General features: G+C 39.7%; 1 protein-coding gene across 2 annotated transcripts in view; it reads right to left on the reverse strand.

The window, feature by feature from the left end:
- LOC114456103 (protein jagged-2-like) overlaps window positions 1–21,142 on the reverse strand; it is a 65,916-nt gene that overhangs the window by 22,054 nt on the left and 22,720 nt on the right. Inside the window, exons 4-10 of one of the 2 annotated variants that reach the window (XM_028437641.1) lie at window positions 13,375–13,629; window positions 12,603–12,663; window positions 3,558–3,688; window positions 3,337–3,456; window positions 3,145–3,258; window positions 2,429–2,542; window positions 392–505 (exon numbers count right to left, since the gene is read on the reverse strand). In XM_028437641.1, the coding sequence (XP_028293442.1) occupies window positions 392–505; window positions 2,429–2,542; window positions 3,145–3,258; window positions 3,337–3,456; window positions 3,558–3,688; window positions 12,603–12,663; window positions 13,375–13,629 (909 nt within the window). The remainder of the gene's footprint in view (window positions 1–391; window positions 506–2,428; window positions 2,543–3,144; window positions 3,259–3,336; window positions 3,457–3,557; window positions 3,689–12,602; window positions 12,664–13,374; window positions 13,630–21,142) is intronic. The other variant, XM_028437642.1, reaches the window with a different exon arrangement.

Here is a 21,142-nt window from a genome sequence, read left to right on the forward strand (position 1 = left end):
ACAGTTAGTTAAGAAATGTAACATCATCAAGTGTTAGAGCATCTCAAACTTAAGAAATGAATTTGGTTGTTGTTTGCAAACAAACTCTAAAATGCACTTTGTCTCTTCTAAAAAGTTAGCAAACACGGGATTAGGTATTCATGTAACATATTCATATAAAAACTTTTGAAAACTTAATGTCTGTGTTGGATAGTGTAAAAGTAAATTTAATAGTGTAAAAATACACATTAATTTCAAGTCAGCTTGTATCAACAATACTTCTTTACCATTCTCACAGTATGAAAGCTAGGCTAGCTAGCAAAGACAGTCAGATTTCAGCATTGTTGGCGAGAGCATATAAAGAGGCAGGAGGAAGAAAAAAAGTGCGTTATTTTTTTGGACGGATACTAACTGATGTCACAGTTCTGGCCAACCCATCCCCGAAAGCAGGCACAGTGATATCCACCAATCAAGTTTTTGCAAGAATAAGCATTGAGGCAAGGCTTCCCCGCACACTCATTAACGTCTGTAAAATGGAGACAAGACACACACAGAAAATGGACGAGAGCTCAGAAAACCCGTCACCAAGCACAGCTTCCTTTGAAAACCTAGGTAGAATGAAAAAAGTGGATAACGTGCTAACACCTTTTTGGACATTTAGCTCTGGGCTATAGCTACAACAGAGGTGATACAATAGATAGAAAAAAGGAAATAGGACATGTGGGCTGAAATGGCTACCATCTTAAGCCTGATATATGCTTCTGCATCACAACCTACGCCGTCAAGGTGATGCAGAATTTGGCGAACTGTACTTCTGTGTCGAGGGAACGCATCGCTATGCAATTGGCCGCCATGCCTCTAGGGGGTTGTGGCCGCGTGTGTGTGTGTGTGTGTGTGTGTGTGTGTGTGTCCACAGGGGTTGAAGTTCCAATTCATAATCCCACCTCATGGCAAAAGGACACAATTGTAGGTTAATGCCTGCAAATATAACTAAGATGAGAGTAAATTTGGATATTAAAACAATTTAACAAGATTGAATTGTGCTTATATGTGCATTTGTATGTGTGTTTCTGAGGAGCATCTAAAAAGCCCATGTTTATCTTCTGGTCATAGAAAACAATGTTTTATGTTTTTTAAGCATCTTAAAATGACATTTTAAAATGAAGCAACTCTTGTAAAGCGCCCCAAAAAGTTGAAAGATGCCGGTGTTGACTTGAAAAGGTTTGGAGCTGACCAATCACAGCCCTTACGTTCCGCGTCGCCTCAACGCGCAGTCAGGATTTTTGGGAGTCGACTTGACACAGAACCACATATCAGACTTTAATAGAGACTAATGCCACATAGCAACCAGCTGAAAATAAACAGGACCACTACCACATCTATCATATTCAAGAACCATTCAGTCACATTCAACAATATGGCAGACTTGCAGCAAGGCAGTAATTAAAGAAGAAGTATGTGGTAGTTTAGTGATTAAAGTGAAAAGTTTTTATAATCTTGATGAAAAACATCATAAAAACAAGCAGTATTGATAATTTATATTATCTAAAATGCTTATTGACGCTTCCAGGTGCAGGAACTGGAACAATTTCCATTACTTGGCACCTCTTCCTCAGACAACTTTAATGATCCGGATTGCTTTTCTGACATGTCAAATTACCAAAGCGTTTAACACGCGCGGTTCGTGTTTGAGGGCGTTTCACGTCTTCGAGCTGCCCCATCCGTCCGTTCTTGCTCCTTCCTCTGCGCTAATGTCTCGCTATTGCATTTTCCGAAGGCTGACCTGCTGCATTCCAAGTGGTCAGTTTCAGAGGTCGTGCTTGCCGCCTCACCCACTACACAGCGCATTAATAATACTCCCAGGAGGTAAGCGGCACCTGTTGGGCTACTGAAACCAAACACCTCAACCCCTATTCCCTCTCTCCAATATCCTTTTCTTCATCCACCACAGGTTCCACCCTGCTCTCTAAAAAGTACAAGATCATGCTTTCAGCTCCCTTCACATGTTTACAGAATATATAGAGTGTTTCCTGGCTGTAGCTAAGGGGGGCAAAGGATTTCGCTATGCCAAGGCTTCACCTCAAGGAAGCACATACACACATCTTGGTTACTCCCAGTCTGGAGCCAAAGATAACGCCCCAGAGGAGTATATTTGTTCCCAAGGCAAGCAGTTGCCGGGCTGGAGGCTATTTATAGGGCTTTTTTGGAATCACCTGTCTCAAGTTGCGGAGCGTCTCTGTTAGATAGACGTGTACACAAACACACACAGGAAGAATCCAAATAGTGATAGTTTCTCTGCAGGCTCACAGGATTCCTGACATGACATTCACTTTGAACACATTTAAACATGACAACATGCATGCAACAGTTTTTCAAAAAACCACACAGACGTAGGATCTTCTCATTATGCAACCCCTCGTTCAGTCAACATCCAGAGAAGCTTGGATACCTATTTGGCAGGTCTTTCCCGTCCACTGGGGAGGACAGAGGCATTCAAAGGCGTTCTCCATGTCGATGCAGGTCCCACCCTGAGCGCAGGGACTGGAGGCACACTCGTCTGTGTCTGAAACACAAACCACAGACACACTGAAAAAAAACAACTGATTTTGAGTGTTGGAAACCATTCTGAATGATAATACTTCAAAAAACAAGAATATCTATTGGAAATTATTTTTGAAACATTAAAAGTTTAACAGAAGGAGCTGAAAGTAGAGCTGGTAGCATCACAAAGAACAACTTTGACAACAGATTGTCTTGTTGAATTCCATTAGCTTTTTATTAGTCCATTTTTAGGAAATAAAACTCTTAACTGCTTAATTCTGAACTCTGATCACTTTAAGTTTTCACTTTCATACTGATTAGTGTTAAGGGTTAATTAGTGGCCAAGTTATCTTGTTACCTATGTTGAGTTAAAATAATGCATAGCTGTCATCTGAAGTGTTTTAATTGTATTGTAACTGAACAAGCTTGATGTAAACACTGAGTTTCAGCATTTAAGCCCTGTTCTGTCCTGACCCGTCACCAGTTATAAAGATCACCAGTTGTATATCAAGTGATATAGCTCATATTCTATAATATGACTCAGTCTTCCTGATAATTATTTGTACGTTTTTGTTTTTAAACGCTTTTATCACAATCCTAAATTTGGGACATGTTTTAGCTCACCTTTAGCACAGGTTGGCCCCGACCACCCTGACGGACAGTGGCACTCAAACCCTGAAGGCACCTCGTGGCACGTGCCGCCGTTGGCACAGGGGTTGGACACACAGGCGTGCTCCGCTAAGGTGCAAACAGGTCTGAGTCAGGGAACACCTTTAAAAGGCAAAATGTGAGAACCTAATTGATTCCCAAACTCACCAATCTCACAGTTCTTGCCCGAGTATCCATCTGGACAAGCACAGTTGTACTCATCCGGCTCCGTGTTCATGCATGTACCGCCATTCTTACAGGGACGGTTTGTACCGCAGTAGTTCAGATCTGCACAGTGAGCAAAGGTACATGAATACACCCCTCCATTTATCCATTTATCTAACATCCATCCATCCGTCCGTCCAAGATATTAAGGTTGGATGTCTGACCTTTATCACAGAGCAGGCCTCCCCAGTTCTTCTCACACGTGCAATGCCAGGGCTCAGCGCAGGTACCATGAACACAGCCGGGATACGGCAGACACTCGTCACACTTCGGACCCTGCCAGCCGTAGTTACACCTTAAGCAAACAACAACACATGAAATTATAGACACAGTGAAGGAAATCATGGAGGCTCTTTACCTCCTCACATGCAGGTGATTTGAATAAAACACTGCTCGCCGCCGAGTTCAGTGGGGGCAGAATGTTTGTTTGCTTCAAAAGTTAGATCCTCATATTATGTCTGAAGGACTTCTCTAAACCTTTACAAGGTGTTACATCTTTTAAATATGCAGTAAACCCACTGTTGCACAAAAATCAATGGACTATAGATAAACCAACCAATAAAGCTGGTCGGGTAATGAACAATCCGGGTAAAGAGTTGAATCTTTGTACTGAATCAGGTTCCTCTGAGAGGCTGCAGACGCTGACTAGAAAAGATGAAATCTGCAAACTCATCATAAACACAATAGGCTTCAAGGATTCAAATGAATCAAATCAGTGACAGAAACCCTATTAACCGCCGAAAAGACTCAGAACTCATACAATTTGCCTTTATGACTCAAATGAGTCAAATGAAATCAATCAAATTTGTGACCTTAACTCGAACCCCTAATGATCACGTTACAGGACCTGGGTAGGGCACTTTGGAAACACTAAAGACTCAAATGGTTATAGGCAATAGGATCCATGTTGCATACACCCCACAACTCAAACGGTCCAGTAATACAACCCTGGAAGAGGAATCCATGGAAAGATTCTGGACTTTATAAGAAATGGTTATAGGACCTGGTTAGCGGCTGACTCCTTGGAAACCCAACTCAAATTATCCGGATTTGTTCATAGAATCCGAATAACAGAGCCCCCGGAAACATTGAGGACTCAAATGAACTGGTTATAAGACTCAGGATGTGGACTCCGTGAGAACAGTGAGGAGCCAAACATACAACTTAATGACTCGAATGAAATTAATCAAAGTAAATGGTGACTCAGATTAACCCAGATTCACAACATGAACTGAATGTAGCAGAATATACCAGAATGTGCCAGCAAGCCGGCACCCAAACTCAGGGAAATGTTCAAAAGTTTGAAGTTATGTTTGGATCATATGTTGAGAGTGAGAAGGGTAAGGGCAATGCCGAGTGAGTCACGGCTGATTATTACGGCAGGAGTTTGTTGGACAAAGTGTCTTCGTGAAGGTGAACGACACAAACGCCGCCTAATCTTAGGACAACCTGCACCCATGGACATTCCTGAGCGGCGTGTGTGCCTGGGTTTATGTTGCATGTGTGAGAGTGTGTGTGTGTGTGATTCTCATCAGGCTGTTTTTCTACATGAATCCGAGGTTTACCAACCTTGTGAAGACCTGCTAGGAATCAAAGTCAACACCTTGAACTGGGTATTGTGCTCCTAAAACTTGGGATGTCCCAGTCAAGAGTTTTGAGTATCTGCCAATCTTGATCTGAGTGAAAAAATGCAGCTATACAATAGTTGAAGGTAAAGCATGAAAATACAGAAGCTTTACAAGCGGTACAGTTCTCCTTTTAAAGTGCACCAATAGTGCCAAAATGAGACCTCAACTTGTTAGTCAGAAGCTACAGTTTAATTTATCTGGCATATTTATGCAAAGCCACGTACAACATGAGCAGTTCGTGTTAAGGGCCTTGCTCAAAATCCCTCAGTAATGGCCCAGGTTGGATTCGAACCGGTGACCCTTAGATTAAGCCAGCTTCCTTTAGCATTACGCAAACACTGGCCTACGGCATTTTGATGGAGCCAATAACCAAAAAAAAGGTTTTGCATTTTGAAATCTCAGGCCATGGGTCCGGAAGGGAAAAAGAAAAGGTTGTTTTCTCCTACATTTCCTGCCTCAACTATAGGAGTTTAAGTATCATTGGGTCTTGCTCACAAGTAGGGGAAGGATGGAGCGGGAGATTGACAGACGTATTGGTGCTGTGGGTCATGACCGAAAGAACAAGATCTCAGATACGAGCGGCCAAAATCAGTTTCCTCTGAAGGGTTGCAGGGCACTCTCTTAGAGATAAGGTAAGGAGCTCTGTCATTCAGGAGGAGCTCGGAGTAGAGCCGCTGCTCTTCCACTTGAAGGAGAGCCCGCTGAGATGGAAGATGTTTTGGATGGCCCCTGGTCGCCTCCTTAGGTATTTGTTCAGAGGAACAAAGACTGCTGAGATGCGGCTCCCATGACCAGGCTTAAGATGAAGTGGTAAATGGGTGGATAGATAGATGCTGTGGTTTATTTTAGAAAAAAATACAACAGGTTATTCTATACCGATAGATAATCATAATTTATGTACATTTTCAATGTCTTTTGGATATAATTGTAAAGCTAAACTTTACAATGCATGGTTTTAAGTTATTTTTCAGCTTTGGATCTGGAATTTCCACCCACAAATGGTAAAAATATTTAATTTTTTTTTGCAAACCTGACAAAATGGTTTTTGCAGTATTTGACTTTCTTTTCATGTCTTGTTTCCCTATTTTGCAGGTGTGTAACTCTATAGTTGTGTAATTTGTGTGTAGCTTAATTATCATTTATTGTTTAAGTACATATAAAAAGTAGCCTAATGTGTTTTTTTCAAATCCTTACACTGATTGAGTAATATTTCAATATAAAATAACCCAAAGAAGGTATGATTTCTTTAAATGACGGTTCAGCCTTTGTAAACATTTCTCCTACCATCCTGACTCCTGAGGCCTGGTTCTTCACACATGTCATGTGTTGTGTGACGTGCCGAGGTCAAATGTGGAATGAATGGCGGGATGGATGGTGGCTCGTCCCGCAGGGAGGCCAGCAGAAGGTTAGCTAATCAGTTGGTTTATGGCAGCACTCTGTTATTCCAAGGCCAGTGCTAACCTTGTTCCACCTGTCCTGTCATTTCTCAGACGGGGCTATTTTAGGGCCAGGCCCGCCTCTCTCTCTCACTGCAGACTCACAAACACTTTAAATGCACGCTGTAGTACGCTGGGTACGCTGAGGACATCCACATACAGCACACATCCCACCGGGTGTCCTGACACCCAATCCAAGTCCTTATCTGGAAACAACCCTCAACTGAAGAGCAGTAAATACCAAATATTATAAGATTATATCACTTACAGTAGGAGATTCACATCTGCTATAGGTCGGGATCCGTAATTGGGGCATTTAGGCAGCTAAAAAAACACAATAAATACATTCTTTGCTTTTATTTTGAAGGGGTTTCTCAAATTGCTTCTCACACTGAGCACTCAAACAACCTGGGTATGGAACCTGGGATGCATAATTTGCAGAAGCATCCAGGAGTGATCGGAGTGGGGGACCCAGGCAGCCGAATCCCTACATTCATCACTAATCCAAGTAAAGGACTTCCCAGAATCATTTAGTACTCGAACAGGTAGAGGATCCCCTGGCAACACTCAAGACTCAAAGAATCTGGTTATGGACCTGGGAAGCAGACTCCAAACTTACTAAAAACACTAAAGACTCAATCAATTTGATGGACCCGGGTAGCTGTTGCTTAAAAAACCCTCAGGACTCAAACCTTTCTGGACTTGGGTAGTGACTCACTAAATTAATCTTGGACTCAAATGATTTACTTGAGAGACTTTGGAAGCAGATCAAACAATCTGGTTTAGGGACTATGCAGAAACACTCACATGATTCGGTTAAAGGACCCGGATAGTGCACTCTGGATCATGGATGTGCAGTCTGGTGGAGGGAGGTGTTGATGTTTGCAAGCTTATTACGAGACTCTAAACAGTTTAATCAGCACTGGGTGGAGGGGGGGAGGCTTTCATGTTAGTCAAATGGCTCTGATCAATCTGATCAAAGTGGCTCAGATTTGACTGGATCCTTAAACTGAATGGAGTCTAGCATCACTCGCTCAGACTGTGTGTGTGAGGCTACCGTGTGGAGAGCAGCCACAGGCCGAGGTTGGCATTACCCACAAACTCCTGCGGGCAGCCGCTGTCCCCACAGCGACGGCCGGGGGAGCGCGGGTGCCGACATCCGAGAATATCACCGTCTGCCCACAGCGGCCCCCACCACACCCTGTGGACGAGAGCCGGGCGCCGCCTATGTGCGTTTAATTGTGTGTGGGGACGGCTGGATCAGCAACAGGCTGGACTGGGCTTGCTGTTGCTTAGCTACGACAGGAGCAGTGTCACATGAGGGAGCGTTGGTTGTGAATGCGCTGTGTGTAAGAAACTTGACACTACACACACATTTTTAGTTTGTACTGTCGTACTGAGAGGCTGTTCTCCTCCTCTACGTACCATCGGTGATCTTTGAGCAATCAAAACATCGCAGGACGTCTGATTCAGGGATTTCGTGCTTCTTTTTATTCCTGCAGCTCTGATGTCACACATTTCACTGGTGATTTCCTCTCAGACAGCTTACAATTTTCCATTGGCTTCCTTCCCTTCAAACTGTGGATTATTTTAACTTTCTGTCATGCACCCTGTCCTTGTTGTTTTGCTCTAGTCACACTCAATATGAAACATGTTTTCATTATTTTCTCTTCTTTTTGTTGATTAAGAAGAATGAAAATCTGCCAATTACTATTGAGATCACATGTTGATAATGTTAAATAATACAAATTCAAAGGGTCAGTACTGGCTTTGATGAATAATAATGATATTGTGACAACTTAGTGTCCAGCCAAAATACGCAAGTTTACATGCCTGATAGTTTTACCCATAAATAGGTTATTCCTCACTTTTTCATTTGAAATATTGCTATTCCACTATTTTTTAGCTTTTTTGGTGATTCCAGGTAAAATTTATAGCTTTTAATTATGCTATATTTTATGGTAATGTCATTGCTTTTTGATATTTCAGATGGAAGGATTACATCATCAACCTGGGGACTCACTCAGGACTCAAACGATCCAGATTTAAGTACCCAGGTGGTGAATTCTCTGGAAACAGAATAACACAGTTGCTCAAATGACCCAAATCAATAAAAAAAGAGTGACGCAGATTCACTAAATAAATAAATAAAACACAAGTCTCAATAAAAGTACGTGATAAAGTCTTTCCTAGCGTGCATTTTACATTTTATATAGACATCAGTTCCCTTAAGTGGTTTCACCTGAAGGTGGTTTTCCTCTATGTGTGTGTGTGTGTGTGTGTGTGTGTGTGTAGCTCTGAATCACATGTTGAGGCACATTCCAGGGTGTTCCTCCCTCTTCCAATCCTCTGGCCATTTTCAGTGAGTCAGCTTCATCGGAGTCTTTGTTTTCCTTTATGAGATCTTCAACTAAATCAAACCTGCCTCCGAATAAATCCCTCACCTCCTCCCCTTCCTCTCATCTGCTGCCATTCCCAAAGATCTGCCACTGTGTGTGTGTGTGTGTGTGTGTGTGTGTGTGTGTGTGTGTGTGTGTGTGTGTGTGTGTGTGTGTGTGTGTGTGTGTGTGTGTGTGTGTGTGTGTGTGTGTGTGCAGTTATAAAACCTGAGTTCCACTCGCATGTTCCTCGTGTAATCAAATCTAACTATGTCTCTGTTTTCCTCTTTTCTTCACTGACAACAGCTTCAATCCTGTGCTTTTCTGTTAGACTTTAACAGAAAATGAGAGTAAGAAGTGTTTGGTCATTTCATTAACATTCTTTAACCTTTCTGCAAACAAACACAAACAGTTCAGAGTCTAATCGCGCAAATGTGGGTTTATGTTCCTTTCTTAGTAACTATTTTATGTAAAACTGTCAAATTAATGGAAAACCAGTTGTATTTAATCTTTTAAATATAATTAATTCAGTTACTTTAGTTAATTGGTTACTTGTTACCTCAGCAACTATTATGTTCCTGTCTAAATACATGGTTTGTTAAGATTAGCACGGTGCGTTTCAGTCTAAAAAGCCAGAAATTGTAAAACAAGGAGGTATAGAAGATACACAGTGTAAAAATACACACCGATCTGGTGTTCGGGCCTCGCTGCCAAGACTGAGTCGACCCGTGTTGCACTTCAGAGCATTTCTTTAATGTGGTTTTCATTGCTCAGCTGCATCACTGATGACTGCTAAACTTTGGGCTATGCCGGCATCTATTTCTGCACATTTCCTATCAGTTAAGACGGATCTTTCACTCATACCCTCCTGTCTGCATCTCAATCAACTGTCTGTAGCTTGTTAGGGAGACTTTACACTCACAACATCGCAGACATTAGCATTTCGACATGACTATTGTTGTAGTTTGAGCTATAAATAGAGTAGCTGTATTAATCCCGCGGTGGGGAAATTTACTTACATTACAGCTCAGATAAAGTGCAAGAAAAAAAGACAACAGAACACAAGGGGTGTAGTTAGAGAAGACTGCACAATCCCACTACTGCAATGCATTACCTGTCAATATCAGGGACTGATAGTCACGTGTTTTATTTTATATTTATATTTAAAATATGTATTGAACTATTCATTGAAAGTATACATTTTTAGTAAGGTGAATTATAAAGTTTAATGAACATTTCTATACTGTTTTATTTTGTACTAATGTGGATAGATTTTGTTTTTACGGTGACTTTTAACAGCTGTCCAGGGACCGCACATGAAAAATAGCCATTAGGCTAACTCTGGTACATTTATTGTAATGTTTATGAATGCACATTGTCCCTGTCAAATAAACATAAAAATAAATAGAAAGCAACACACAGAATACCCAAAAGACACCCAAACAATAGTGCAATAAAGGAGAAAAACAAAACAGTATTATAGAAGCTATATATAAATAGAAAATACATGTAAAAAGTAAAAAGAATATAAAGAATATAGACATATACATATTTACAGACGATGCAAGGAGAGATGCCTTAGACTGTTGTTGTACTGTCGGACAGCGGTGGGAATAAATTACCCGCGGAAGCGCTATAAATATAGTTACTGTATATATAGCTATATAAATAAAGTTGAATTGCATTGAATTGAATTACATGGTCCAGGAGAGGAAGCAGGAAAACATCAGGAGTGAAGGAAAGTTGTCCCTTAACACTGTAGAAAAACATCATCTATTCACCAAACCCAGGCGGATTGTCCTAATCACAGCATCTATCTATCTACCAGCAAGTTATTCTACCCAATTGATGTCAGTGCTTCTCAGGTGACAGCGATGGAAGGTTCAGTCCACAGGAAGCAGCGGCTGCTCAGGTCACCCTACTTAACATCAAAAACAAAGGCTCAGCGATGCTGCTTTAACCTCACTGTGTCAGACGACAGGACAACATCCTCTGCATCTACGTCACACCTGCAAGGCCTGAACCAAGCACTCACAATCATCCTCCAACCATTCCAATCCTGTGCACACTCCCCTACTACAACCATATCTCTCTCTCACACACACACACACACATCTGCGTCTTTACTCTACACTCCAGTCTCTCTCACCTCTAACCTCCAAAGCAGTTACGCTACTTTTCATACCCATAACCTTACAGCCATCTTTCACACTTTTATAAAACACAATAAAACAACAGCGTCATCTCTCCCAAACCTGGGCAACTGTTCACCGATAAATCCAACGCATCATAAAATAAACACATGTCAGGCTTATCACAATCTGCACAGTTTGTAAGAAATACAGCACATACATACTGTATATCATCTAGAATGCAAAGAATCCTAGGGATGGGAAAACATCTGCAAGTTTCATAATCTCTTACATGGCAAGACACCATAGAAACTATATATATTATATATCTCTGAAGTATATAAAATGGCTGCTGCACACAATCTAATTATTATTAATTTTTTTTTTAAAGCCTTGAAAGTCTGTTTGGATAGAGAAAGATGTGCTACAGCACAATAAATAAAGCAAAAACTGCATTTTGTTTGTTTCTTGATATTAATAGATTCACTTTCTTATTTGTTCGTAAGAAAAAAGATTTCTAGTATTCACTTTAAAAGTCAGAATTTGGAGGAAATGATCAGTTACTGGCCAGAGAAGTTTTTAACTTTGGATTATCAGATCAATTGGGGAAAAATCTGAATTGAATTGAATTGAACTTTAATCTAATTGAGTTGAAAATATCTGTAGTTTGTTACAGTGTAGTTGTTTCCCACTAAGCTGACAGGAAGCAAAACAATGGCTTCTGGATCTGAGGGGAAGCTGAGGAATGGAGGTTGGTGTGTATGATGCATAGAACATTATGTGAACATCTGACTGTTTACACACTGTTATGGGACCTCTGATTGTAAGAGGACCAAAATGCCCCCCAAAAAATAGCACAAAAAAGAAAAATTAGGGCCTGGGTTACTTTTTCTAAACTCTCGGAGTCTGAGGATGTTGTTTAAATTTTCTGTAAATAATCTGCATTACTGTGTGTGCCACCCTAAAGATTGGCAGACATTCATTTGCATTGCTAAAGAAAATAAACAATGTTTTTGAAACAAAGTGCAGAATATTAACTTCAATAATTTTCCTGGATGATCAAGTCCCCAGTATAAATATCAACCCACATTTGTGTGTGGTAGTATATAGTGTGTTATGTGGACATCAAACACACTGTAGGGGGACCTCAATTGTAAAATACCCCAATAAAGACAAAATGGCTGAAAAAGCTGTTCCCCTCAATTAATGATATATAAAAGAGTCCCCCTTTATGAACATTACCCAGCATGTTTGTATGTGGATATAAGTCTGTTCAGGCAGTCCCTGTTAGAGGACAAAAATATCAAGATATAACACAAAAAGGACAAAAAAGTCCAGTTTATCACTGCTAGAAAGGCTTGTCCTCTCAACTGATGAGTTTAGAAAAAGTCACCAGCACACTAAGCCATGTAAGTGTGTGTGTGTGTGTGTGTGTGTGGATGCTTTGAGACAAGGTGGGAGGTGCTAAATCTTGTGTTAAGCAGTGCTTTTACACAGCCTTGTTATCACTCTGTTGTGCCAGTGTGGTTATCCTAATCTGGGTTTTGGTTTGTACCCAACATCCTTCATATATTACACAGTGGCTGTCAACTGAACAAAGTAGGGACTTAGTTGCAGAAACATAAACACACTTACTTGCATTCTCCTGGCACGTTGCATCTCCCGTACAAAGGGCTGCAGCCTTGTTTGCAGATTGCTTTAAGGAAAGAGAAAACAGACACAGAGTCACAACACTCACATATCAAAAGCATTTGTTCAATCAGTAAAGCCTAGTTTCCATGTCTGTGATAGTGTTATTTGTTCTCATAACCATTAATGGGGCATTCTTCAGATTCCGCAGAAGTGACACTTGACATAAACTCCGGTGAACTTCCTTTTCCGGAAAGAGCGGAAAGGCAAGACAAACCAAGGAGCTGCGTGTCCGAGTGTTTAGACCAGTAAGTTTATTTTGGGTTTGGCTTTTTCTGACCAAAACAGGTCTGTGTTTCTAAACTTGTCACAATTCAGCAGGAAATACTTTAAAACAAAGCACGTAATCATTGCTAGGCAGACTGACATGGCAAAACAATCGGCCTCTCGGTTATGTATCGTTTTACAAACCTTACACACAGTGTATATCCACAGTTTTAAACAAGGCAGAACATCTTTACATAGAATTTATGTTTGCAGGTATGTCCAATCAGCCCTTAAGTAACACACACACACACACACACACACACACACGCGTCAGACCCTACCTTGTAACTTTTACAAATCTAGTCTTTTAACATGTAAATTATGTATAAATATTCCCAATTTATTTACATTTACACATGACTCACTCATTTGAGTGTAACATGTTAAAATCAAAACCTATTTTATCTGTTAGTTACTATTTTCACAAACAGTCAAGTGCTGACCTACTTACCAGTCTTGCAGTCTGGTCCAGTCCAGCCTTCCATACAGTCTCTGTTTCCCATCTGGTCACACACCCAGTGGCCAAAGTAGTCGTCACGTGGACGGCACACTTTGTTACACTTATTGCCGTAGTAGTGTTCATCACAGCGCACTCTGATTGTGTACACGATGCTGGCCGTCAGACTCTTGTACTCCACTATCTGCTTCTCCTCTCCGGGATTGCTCATCCCTCTGTAGATGCTGCGTTCAATCAGCAGCTCGTCATCTGGGAAGTAACGGACGCAAAGGTTAACAATCACGAGACTAGAAAATGTGTGTTATTATCAAAATATCTTTAAATGTTATTTTTCTATAGGTGAACTAGCGCAATATGATTCAGAGGTAAAGCTGGGTATCATCAGCATAGCATCAAAGTCTATGACAGATTCAGTTCTCAGTGGGTCAGCGGTTTCTTTCACATGCTTTGGAGAAAACGACACAGAAACTTATGACTCGAAGTTCAGACAAGGGCTAAATATGACACTATAGATTACAGAATGAGTAAAAAAAAAACACTGTCAGAAATACAATAAAAATTGTTCATTAAACGTCACATAAAACTAAGCTAAAGATAAATTAAATAAAAAATAAAGAGGAAAAAAACAATAGAATATTATTATATAAGTAAAAACAATCATAAAATTAGAATTGAACCCCAATGATGGGTTGACATGTTTGACAAGCATATAAAGCTTTAAAAGTAATAAACCTTGCACAGAACCATGTGGAACACCATACCAGTTCAAAGCCTCAGAAGAACAGAAGATTGTTTGCTACCTCAAGATAATAACTTGACTTACAATTGGACAAATATACAAGTCTTTTCATGGCCTCCAAGTTTTTGTGAGATCAGAAACTAACTTTTCTACTAACTCTTTGACACGGAATATAAACTTACCTACATGTTTTGGGGGAATATCATGCGTAATTCAGCTATTTTCCCATTAAACGTGCTTTCATGTGAAGCAGGTGTTTAGAGAATAGAAACGGATGGACGTGTCAAATATCACAAAACAATCTTGTGCTACAAAATCTCATGAGATTGCTCGGTTGTGCTTGATCAATTAAGATTTTGCGGGATTTAAACATACTGTTTTGATTTCTAAGGTATCAAAATTTAACGTATATTAAAAAGCATTACGGCATGACTTTGGGACATTTCATTTTTCAGTAGTTACATCAAATTCCTCATTTCTCCCCATGCATTGAGAAAAAATAAAAATGGCCATAACATCCTGAAAACATGAATGAACAGCCTAATTTCCAGGTTTCTTTTACATGAGACACAATGAAAGTATACTGACAGGCCTTCCGACACATATAAACAACACGTAACTAAAACAAAGGATTATACCTCCAAAGATGAGAGCATGGGCACCAATTGATTAATTCATTAATTTCGCATTTCAGTGCTCACTTGTCCCAGTACAACAAGGCATCGAACCACAACCCTCTCCATCCACCGTTAGAGATGTCTGATGTCAGAGTTTTCACATGGATTCCTTTGGGATTACTTCTCTTATGTTGCATTTTTTGGAACCAATGCCAAGGCCACGTGTGGAACCCAAAGGTGCGTGACAAGTGCGGGGATGGAAAGAGTTACAGGCCTGATCCACAAATGACAGCTACGCTTTTAGAGCTGAGGATCCGGTTTGCCCCATCCTAAATGCCAAGGTCCCCAAGGGCCCGCTGCTTTGGCGAGGACATCCACGCTTGTCATGGCTGAGGTATGTATTCTCATCCATGACCATTTCTTGTTTCAGTTGAAAGGAAAGACAGGAATTGGTCTAATTAGTTAAGTTTACCACCTAAATCCAACACAAAGTTGTCTTCTGGAGACAGTGTTGTGATGTTCTTGATACCTTCACAGAAAACTGGTGAACGACCAAAAACCTTGCAAATATCTTAAACACTGCGCGAGGCCAAACTACAAGTAACTGCTGGAGTAACAATACAAAGATAAGCCAACACTTTATTAGTCCCAAAATGGAGACTAAAGTTGTTAAAACCAACAGAATATAGATACTATAGTATAGTATAGTATAGTATGTAATAAAAACAATGAAAGCAGGTAGTGTCAGAACTTACTTTAACTTAAATTGTCTAACGAATAGGGGTGGGAACCTCTGGGTACCTCACGATACGATACAAAACTCACAATAACGATTATCTCACAATATGACGATACTGCGATCATCGATATATTGGTCAGAAATCAATCTGCGATTATCTATGATATAAGAAAAAAAAAAGATTAAGTGAAAAAATACAATTTTTATTTTATATCTCTGAAAGACAATAAATTGAAAAAGTGTCCTATGAACAGTAACACTATTTTAGTGAAACATTTCTGTAAATAAGTGTCAACATATAAATGTAAACAAATAAGTATCTCCAATAGTGCTTTCTGTAAACAAAAAATAGGGTCTTTCTTACCAGTGACACCATTATAGTGCAATATTCCAGTAAACAATATATTGGTTCCTACAGTAAACAGTGACAACATTGCACATTTTAGTTAAAAAGCAGAAGAAAAAAAAAACGATAGCGCGAGCATTAAGATAATCGATCGTGTGAAAAAAATTACGCGATATATCGCCGTATCGAGATATGGTCACACTCCTACTGACGAGACAGCAACACATTCAATGCCACCTATGGGCCTTTTGTGTTCAAATTAAAAACCCAAAACAAACACAGTTCCAACACGGACATGTCTAGGGCTTCACACAGCTCTCATTATGAAATATTTGCTCCTTCACACTTCTAACCACACATCTACTCCCTCTGTTCTTTCTCATATCTGTAGTATCAGAGCATGTGGATGTTTAATTACCCCCTAATCATCTATCTACATATGTCAATACACTGGCACAACAGATCTCACTCCTCTACACAATAGTAGCAACACTTTATATTAACAGCTTGACCAAAAACACTTTGCTCTTGTCCTCTTTTGTCCCGTCCTCCCAAACTCCTTTACCCTTGTATTCCCACCCCACCCTTCACTCAGGTGTAACACTGCCCTTTCTTTTTACATCTTTCTCACAAATAAAGTCTACCTTACCCTTCCTTAGGGAGCGCTGGTAATGGTCACATTTATACAATATAATAAACTTCATTTATTTTTTGCAAGAACATGTATAGTTGTCATCAACACGTTTTGCTTCATCTCGTGTTGACCGTCGACGAAAAATGCGGACAGTGAAAAAAAAGACAAATAAGCACAGTTTCTTAAAAACACTGGGCAGCACTGGCAAAGGAGGACCTGTGGACCAGATAACCTCATCCTACACCCTCCACCCATATATACTGTATATGGGTGGAGGGTGTTGATGTTGATATGTTCATAATAGAAAATATGAAGGTACAAAAACTCTTAAATTGTGTCCCACAGCAGGAAAATATTAATCCTGAGTGTGCTGTTGTGAAAATGAGGATTTAAGTGACACGTCAGCATCCAAATCACCTCAATTGTTAGCTTAGCAGAAGTATCGGTGGAGCAGCGTGATGCTTTAAAGCTAACGCGCTAAGCTTGGTTAAGAATGGAGGGTTCAGGCAACAAATCCACTGAATGATTTCCATTAGACAGAGCTAAATCCAGTGGTGGAATGTGACCCAGGGAAATGGTGTTTAGTGGGATCACCAGGATTTGATGAACGCTGGCTGTGGGAGATCAGGAGGAATAATAATAATAATAATAATAATAATAATAATAATGCATTGGATTTTATATATTTTTATCATAGACGCTCAAAGCGCTTTACAGAATTAAGGCATTTTTCTTTTTTAGTAATGTGCATAACATGTTGGTAACAATATAGTATATTAAGGCCACAATATTGTTTATTCCATTAAAGCCGTTTATTGTGTGGAAAAGATGTTGGATGAGCATGTACAGTGTCTGAAATAGGCTTTAAAATGACTCAGCATGTTGGGAATAGATTCATCAATGTTTCCAAGTACCCCCTGCAATGTGTTCAAGTACCCCTAGGGTTACATGTACCCCTGGTTGGGAACCACTTACTAAACTGAACGCCGTCACTAGCCTAGTGAGAACTTCCACCTGAAATGGCCTGAGTGACAGTTCTCGCGATATTAGTGGCGACAGCGGCAACAAACCCGGAAACAACTCAGAAGAGAGACGATGAATGAAGACGTTCCAGCAAAAAAAAACAAAGAACTGGTGTAAATATGTTGGAAATGTAACAGAGAGTTTATCTTCCTAAAGAGCAGCAGGATGTGACACAGTTACACGTTCTGTTAGATTAATAACTGATATTTTAACGTTAATCACAGCGGAAGAAACAACGTAAGTCACCATGAAAATCAGCCAATCATAAGCTCCACAAATATACACTGCTTTATAAAGTGTAAAAGAATGTAAAGTCTGTAATAAATGTGTCTAATAAGTCATTAGTGAATACCAGAGAACCACATGAGTGAGCATGAGAAATTATAATAAAATATATAATGAAAATAAAATGTTAATGTCTAACATAAAGACAAGCAATGTGAAATTAACAGTAAATATGCAACGTGTTGACTTGTATATAAACTGTAAGTATATTAAATAAACATATGTGCTTCATATACACATTTATGTTTTTATTTAGGGTGTTTTATAATTTATGAATTAAGGCTGGGTGATATATCGAGATGCAAGATTATCAAGTTTTCTATTTTGGCCATATAGAAAACTATAATATTGCATATATATACATATTATAGCTTATTTTGTGTCAAAATACTAGTTTTAGGAGTCGCTGCTTTTACTTCTCGGGACAACATGAAAAGTTCAGTTAGATGGATTTCTGAGTGCATCCTAACCCAGACCTTCCCCATAACAAGCCACACTACAGAACTCACTCACACGTACTGTCCCTTAGAGGAGAAAAAGCCAAAAGTGGCAGATATTGATCAGTTTGTTAATAAATGTGCCTGTGTAGCGTTTTGCATGAGGAAATTTAATCCAGAATTCTCTTTCTGCTCAGACTTTATTTGAGATAAAATGATCTAGATTTACATCATATATCACCATTTTGAGAAAAATTATTGAGGTATGAGTTTTGGTCCATATTGCCCATCCCTAGTAGGAATGTTCACAGCATTTAAATGTTAATAAAGGTCGACCTATAGATTATAATCACCTTGTATTTAGTAAGTGGTTGACAAGTGGCTCTTTTAGATTTCCTGAACACTTATCTTAAAATATAAGGGATACTGGAGCTTGGCCGGGCGGGCGCCTGAAAATTTCCCTTAATTTCAAATCCAAAACTTCACAGGTATGACTAGATCTGCTTAGCTTCTGAGATCTAACAAGATCGGCCAATGACAGGCCGGTATGGCCATGGAATCACGCTGCATCACTAAGAATGTGGAAAAGGGAAACAAAGAAGAAGAGGAGGAAAGCCACGTCTGCAGGGCAGTGATAATCAGACGCCGTTCCCAGTTTTCCTGACCCACCCCCCAGATTCCCCCCCACACCGCCGAGCTCAGGATATCCAGGCCCGACTCCATCGGAGCCGGGCCGGAAATAATAAGAGACGAGGAAGGGCGACATCGGAAAGGCCCTTTAGCTCGTTCTCAAGGAACTGCTGCTAGTTTCAGAGCCGGGGGGGGGCGAGAATGTGTGGAACTCGGTAGGATCAGGTACCAACACGGCCCAGTGATGAATTCACCTTGAGGATAAACAGCCGCACAGACTGCAGCCGCTCCCGCTGCATTTTGATCAGGCTTTCTGGAATCAGAATGACGTCTTGGTTTGGAGCGAGTTCATCAAACTGAAAGTTTATACAACGAAACACTCCCTGAGAGGGAATCAAAGCCCGTTGAAGCTTCGAGGATCGACCTCCCACACACTCACACACATGCACCGTGAGATCGCACTATTTTCTCATGAGCGATAGGGAATAACATAGTTTTTAAGGGTAGCTTATTTTAGAACTTATTTTATATTTACGTTTCTTAACTCTGTGCCGCTCACAAACAAACTGTCCCATGAGCAGCATTTGGTGTATTTGGCATTATTTTGTGTTTTGTTTCCATTTTGTATTTTTTTTTGTTTTGTTTTTTTTGTTGTGTGTTCTCGTTGCTAATGTGTTTTGTTTTGGAAGAGTGTGTTCGACTGTTGACTGTGAAGCCTGTCTGGGCGAAACAAGGAATGCTACAAAACTCACTCACACGTGCTGCCCCCTAGAGCAGTAATTCTCAGACTTTTTTGGCTCTAGTACCCCTTTTCTCTTTTTCCTGAATCCAAGTACCCCCTTTTGACTAGAAAACTATTTAAAAACAACTCTAGAGCATCACATCTAGAATAATTTCTAGAATTAGTTTTTGATCATGTTTGAGCTCAGATTTTTTTTTTCCCTGCATTTTAGTTAACTAGATTTTTATTTCACAAAGTGAAAGTATAGAAAACAGTTGTTTAATTTTGTGTGAATTTTTTTTTAAAAACAATCATAATTAAATAAATCTATTGTCATTTTTCAGAAATTTCAGGCGACCCCATTTAAACTCCAGGTGACCCCCACATGGGGCCCCGACCCCTATGTTGAAAAATTCTGATTTAGTGGCTTCTGAATAGATTTATTTCTCTAGTTTTAACATTATTTCTGACTAAATTTTGTTTAACATCAACAATTTTCTGAAGCAACAGCCACAATACCAGATGGAAAATCATATTTCTAAAATAATAAGAACAATATAGGATAGGATAGGAAATAATAATAATAATAATAATAATAATAATAATAATAATAATAATAATAATAATAATAATAATAAATAATAATGAAAAAATGAGGGACCATCCATGCATAATCTAAGATATTATTCCTGTCATTTTCAGTCATTTATGAGTGATTTCTTTGACACTGACACTGTATCTCCTGCAGTGTGTAGTCTTCTTTCCAGAGGTTGAGCAGCTGTAACTTATCACAGAGTCCTCACACTGTCCTGATTTACTCACTGCGTTCACACCTGAACTAGCCGAGCTCCCACTCAGTGTAACTCCATGTATAAATATGGACCAATGGGGGCTGGCGCCGTGGTTAGCAGACTGGTTGTTACTGGGGAGAGCAGCAGAGAGGAGGCCGTTTGCAGACAGCAGCTGAACGAGTTGTCAGAATCTACCAATCGAATATGTTGTGATCAACAAACACCTGTAAAGATGAAGGATGGGCAGCTTTTACACAGCGGGGGGGCACAAAAATATAATTGTCTGATCTGAGGGTCACATTATCATCTTTCATGTCAGCACCAGTGTATTTTTTATTTTTGTTTGGTTTCTGGAGTCGTTTTTGATGTCCTCTTGTGTTTTTTTTTTTTTAATGTTGTTTTGTGTTTTTTGAGTAATTTTGTATGTTTTCTCATTATTTTGTGTCTTTATGGTGTCAAATTGTGTATTTTTGTTGTCATTTTGTAAATTTTTCTGTCATTTTCTGCATTTTGTGTTATTTTGTCAGTTTTTTTTAATTAATTTTGTGTGTTTTTAAGGATATTTTTGTGTATCTTAATCGTTGTTTTAGGGGCTGCACGGCATTTTACCGAGGGCCATGTCTGTTATGAATGATACTTTTCCATGTGTTACAGCTTTATACGGAAATGGCTAAATGCCAAATACAAATCTCACCTACATGTTTTGGAGAATACCACACATTTTTTATCGGATTTTCCCCCAATAAACAGGTGTTTGAACGTATAGCACGTGTTTAGATGAGATGATATGCAAAATGTCA

This window comes from Gouania willdenowi, chromosome 22 (assembly GCF_900634775.1).
Source record: "Gouania willdenowi chromosome 22, fGouWil2.1, whole genome shotgun sequence".
In the NCBI taxonomy this organism is placed as follows: domain Eukaryota; kingdom Metazoa; phylum Chordata; class Actinopteri; order Blenniiformes; family Gobiesocidae; genus Gouania; species Gouania willdenowi.